Source organism: Morone saxatilis, unplaced genomic scaffold, assembly GCF_004916995.1.
Source record: "Morone saxatilis isolate NCDOM2014 unplaced genomic scaffold, NCSU_SB_2.0 Contig18, whole genome shotgun sequence".
NCBI classification, from domain to species: Eukaryota; Metazoa; Chordata; class Actinopteri; family Moronidae; genus Morone; species Morone saxatilis.
The window spans coordinates 24,711,069-24,716,422 of record NW_023339740.1 but is presented as its reverse complement, the minus strand read 5'-3'; the positions used below and the strand labels follow the sequence as shown (position 1 = coordinate 24,716,422).

Here is a 5,354-nt window from a genome sequence, read left to right as displayed (position 1 = left end):
ACACACACACACACACAAGTCACAAACAACCCAAATCAACCTCTGCTGACTCCTTGTTGTTTTTAAGTTGTTTTTGTGTGCATTGGAGAGTCAACAGTGGAGAGAAAGTGAAGATAGAAAAAGATCCCATCTTCATCATCAGATAGCCACGATTATAATCTACAGGTGGGTAATTTCAATAAATTAAGTATTTCCTTTTTTGGTAATTGCATATTAAATACCTTTTGTAAGAGATAAATGAATAATAATGTTGAAAAATGTTTTGCTCTCTTCCAATAAAGTAGAAAAAGAAAGACTTTCCCTCTGTCACTTTGACCAGTAGACCATCAGGATGTCCACAGTGTGATTACCTGGGCCAGCTGGTTGTGGCTGAGGTCCAGGTTGACCAGAGAGTACAGCTTGGTGAGACCGGTCAGTTGGTCCAGCTGGTTGCCAGCCAGACTCAGGGTTTTGATGTTGCCCAGACGGGTGTGAGCAGCTTCCAGCACCCGCAGGCTGTTATAGGACAGATCCACGTGGACCAGATTGTACAGATGCTGCAACCACAGGACAATTACTTCAGTATTAGTGTTAATGACAAACTACGCATCTATGAGGGTGTCTAACCGCACCTGTAAGCACCACCTGCCTTTCGATCCTAAGTTTGAGTGTACAGTCAGCATTGGTTCACATTAAACTCCCCAGTTTGTTTAGTTTGTCCATCTGTGCCGACACGACAACAGAACTAGGTCGACTGTAATCAACTTGTTTCTTCCTGTGCATCATTCTTGTAAATACTGACTAGTTATAGAAAGTTAGAGACCTACAATAGACAGAACAGTACCTAACATATGACACGTGTTTGTCTGACATTGGGATTTTGGAAAACTGGACTTTCAACTGATTCATTGACTAATCTAAAAAGTAATCCTGTCCTGACAGAGCTGCTGTATTCTTCGCCATGCTGTCACATACCTGGAGGTTTTCCACTGTGGACAGCTGGTTGTAGCTCAGATCCAGAAACTCCACCTTAGGAATCAGTTTCTACAACAGAGACAAACTCAGTGTGAACAGATAGAAACTGATACCAGGCTCTTTCTGTGTAAAGACAGAGAAGGTGATTTCAAGGACAGTGTGATCTGACCTCCTGATACAACAGCTAGCTGATCAAAGCAGACAGAAGAGCCAGCGCATACTTCCAATGAGTATTTTTTATACATGTATCTTTAATTGAACCATCACAAGCAAAATCAGAAATTAATTACCTGACACAACTGCTTTGTATGTTCCAGAAGATAACTAAGACTGTATTACCGACTTGCTTCATCAAATGTTCCTAATTACTCCAGTAAGTGTAAGTAAATACGGTGAACTTAGCATCATTATTTAATCACTTTTTCTATAAATAAAACAGCTTTTTCAGATGTATTTTCGAGCAACTTTTCCAAGATTTTCCTCTCTGCTTAAAACAGAGAGGTGATGTAAAGCATTCCAAGAAATCATCAATATCAGATGTTTTCTTTTCTGCTCTCTGCCTTGTCTTGAAATTTGTATTCATTTTTTGGGATTAGGATTTCTGTTTCTTGTTATGTTGGTTGTCAAAACCAATATATTATTTAAAAGAAAACCTGATAAATGACATCTGAGATATTGTGTGAAACCAGACAAACAGACCAGGGTAAGCGAGCATTTCTTCCTTTATTGTCACTGTGGAGGAAAACATAAAATAACATACTGACTTTTAAACACTGTGTTTAGGTTTGGTGGGCGTGTCTCACCACTGAGTTGTCGATGGTGCTGATGCTGTTGTGGCTCATGTCCAACGTGGTCAGGTTTCTCCACACAGGAATGACGGCTGTGACGGGACAGCCAGACTCCGCCCCCTCGGCCTCCCACTGTGAGAACTCGCTCGCCTCCGGGACCAAGATCGACTGAAGGCCGCCAGAGATAAAACAGTAAACACATGAGTACACAACATATAAGACACCGCATAAAACATGTATAATAGAGAGCAGATTAGTCTAAACTGTACCATCATAGTTTCTGTGGAGTGGTGCATACTCAGAGTTGCCAGACTCGACCTCAGAGACGACAGACCTTGTATCTGCTGAGAGCTGCACTCACTGATCTGAAGACAGACAGACAGACACAGTTGTTATTCAATTTTTTTCAGTTTTTAAGTGACTTTCTGAAAGCCAAAAATAAAATCTTTGTAAGTGTGTTCCTATCAGTACTGCTGCACTGGTTTGTTCTTTGTTCTCTTTAATGACGAGGCACACAGGTACTCTGTCTGCAGCAGGTGAAGCAGTAACTCCAACGTCAGTGTTCACTGATTAAAGTCTGAAATGATGAAAAGCCGGAGAAGATAAAAGTCTGCTTGCATCAGCCTTTCACGTGTCATCACATCTCTTTATCTATTCACCAATTTCTCCAACTCAGTCAAGAGGAGAAACATTTTATACAAATGCAAACAGGAGATACAGGCAGTGACCTCCAGCTCTCTCATCCATAATGCAGCTTATGTCAGAAACATTGAACCAGATTGTGGCAGAGAAAGGTTTATGATACTTTTATCATAAATAAATAAATATTTATTTATAAATATTTTCAGAAGTAAAACGCTAACGTTTGGCTATAAACAAACTACATCACGGTTGCATCATTTCATCAAAGTTTAAGTTAGTTTAACAGTTGCTTGCAAGAGTGCATGATTAAACACAACGAGGCTGTGAAGGCAAACTAGCAGATAAGTGCTGACGTTTAATGTCACCGACAACCTCCGTAGTCTTGTTAGCGACACGTAATGTGTAAATCTCTTAAGTTTGTGTTAAACACAGACATTATTTCAGGATATCTTAGCTGAAATCTCATTTAGTTATAAAAAACAAAGACACTTACCCCGAGGCCGAGTGTACGATAAGTGCCTTTAAAATAGAACTAATTTTCCGGTTTAGAATGATTACTGAACCACAGTCGAGACATTTGCTTCCAATTGAAGATTAGGTTGAGGTTTGTGTTTGACATTAATGAGTCAAAAGATATACAGACAGGAGTATTTAGAGGAGAGACAGACAGAGACACAGACAGACAGTTACCTCTATCTGCAGAAGCGATTTGAAAACAGACAGGTCGAAAGGGAGACTGCTCTCCTGGATGTTACTGGTTCCTACTGGACCTCTGGTACCAGACATCTGACCAACAGAGACAAAAACAAGTGAGATAATTCACCAACTCTGCTCCTCAGAAGGGACACAACACCACACTGTACCCTGGCGTACGTGAGACGAATAAAGAGACCTTGAGGTATCGCAGCCTGCAGGTGAAGTCGAGGATGTGTCCCAGGTCCGTCTTGGCGTCTCCGTTACAGCAGGTCGGTTTGGCCAGACGAAGCTGCTGGGAGACGGAGTAAAGCTGCAGAGGACGTAGAGAAAACACCTCGCCAGCCTGCAGCAACTGCTCACCTACAACACACAAACACACAGCTGTCTGATACCGAAAACTTTGATTAAGCATAGTTATATTCGGGTGTAAAAACATTAGATTTAACTTAAATAATTCTTGAGGAAACTGGATTGATGCAGCTGCAACAGATCATATGATATTAAAACTGGTATTTAAATATTTTGTATAAATATATAAAACTGAAACTAAAAAGTCTTCAATGGATGTCATCATGTTTCACATCCTGTCATTGTGCAATCAAAGAGTCACTGTAATCACTGTGGATGACAACCAGACATCTGACTAAATCTGCCATGTTTACATCCTTAAAATGTTAATTAATGTGTATTTTCTCTGATAAATAAAGTAATACAGTAAATTCTGAGCCTTCTGACTCAATGTTTGTTATCGAAACAGATAAATATAAGTACTGATGACTCCAGGGAGAAAGCCTGTGCAGCCACACTGAGTGGAAACACACCACTGCACTGAAGGAGTGTCATTAAATGTTAACACAGTTGTAGAAACACTAGATGAGAGAAAAGAGGTCAAAGGTCAGAAAGGAAACAAACCTTTATGGAACAACTCCTCAGCCAGTGCTGCTGTGATACCGTTGATCTCCTGAAAGAGGAAAAGAGTTTAATAAAAACTATAAAATAACAAACGGTTAAGTTAGTAAACTAGTTAAATCTTGTGTTCAGCAGACAGACTGATGTTCAATGTTCCCTTTCTTTAAAAGTGTTTTTGTCAAGGTGAGTTAGTGGGTTGAGAGTTAACTGGATAATTTTAGCTGGATAATATAAAGTCAGTCTGAGTTAGTCACACGACCTCATCACAGATTCAGTTACATTACACAGTTGTTATGTGTTAATGCAGCATCAACGCAGCTGCATGATAATAAAACTGCTTTCTGTGATCATTTAAACTTGTCCGTGACGGTCATATGTTCATCGTTCTAGGTCACATCGAAGGTTTTTCTATCGGCTGTTTACTCTGCAGAGCCCTGAGGACTCAGACAACACTGGTCTGTTATTGTACTGAGATCACCATGTGATCACAGTAGCCCCTTTTACACAGCGTGTTCAAGGCGGGAGTGTTGAGCCATTATTCCGCCTCGCCGTTCTGCATAAAATGTACAAAGACGTAACGGGCGGTCATTGTAGCAGCAGTGAAGTTGTCACTTGTAGTTGTAGTTACAGTTTATCAGTGAATAAAAGCTGCAGCTTCTCACGACCAAAGTAAAGTTCCCCTTCGATGTTTCCTAACTGCGTCGCTATCAGCTCCTCCAATGTTGAGGGATTATTATCAGTAATTACTGTCAGTACTATCAGTGGGAAACAAAGTACAGGTACTCTTTTGCTTCCAGAACACCAGCATGCTGTCTAACAAAATAAATAAATCACACACTGAGGCGGCGTCATGTCGGCGTTGTTTGGTTCAGTGTGAAAAGAAGCCAGTGTGACGGCAGACAGTCAGAGTAAAAAGGTCACTGACACCACAAAGCCTTAAATTACTGCTAACACTCGCCTGAAGCAGCACTTTTCAACCTCTACTGGACAGAAAAACCCAAACTATTTTACTTATTTTATTTATTGTTTTATTATATGTGAAGTACCAGCAGACTCAGGACTATCAGGTTAATACTAGAACCATCTAAACAGGTGACTGTACACATGTAGAGGACGTGATCTTACGTAGAGGTGAAAGTGCAGGAAGCCGGCGAGCGGAGTGGGCGTGGCCTGTGGGAACTGCTGCAGCAGCGTCTGCAGGTAGAGCTCCAGCTCCTTCTGCCGCCGCTCCACCAGACTCTTCGAGTTCTTCCCCAACATCTTCTTTGGAGGAAGCAGTCGTCGGTCTACCTTCTTCTCTGCTGTCAGCTGAAGGCAAAAACATTTTATATTAAATTTTGTTCCAGAGGATTTTCTGCTTTTGTC

General features: G+C 41.0%; 1 protein-coding gene across 1 annotated transcript in view; it reads right to left on the bottom strand.

The window, feature by feature from the left end:
• The window catches only part of nisch (nischarin), a gene marked incomplete at its 3' end in the record, with an annotated part of 29,171 nt that overhangs the window by 19,077 nt on the left and 4,740 nt on the right, over nt 1-5,354 (bottom strand). The window contains 8 exon segments of the mRNA XM_035661967.1: nt 351-536; nt 955-1,023; nt 1,758-1,910; nt 2,012-2,107; nt 3,075-3,170; nt 3,277-3,440; nt 3,993-4,041; nt 5,115-5,297. Of these exon segments, the coding sequence (XP_035517860.1) occupies nt 351-536; nt 955-1,023; nt 1,758-1,910; nt 2,012-2,107; nt 3,075-3,170; nt 3,277-3,440; nt 3,993-4,041; nt 5,115-5,297 (996 nt within the window).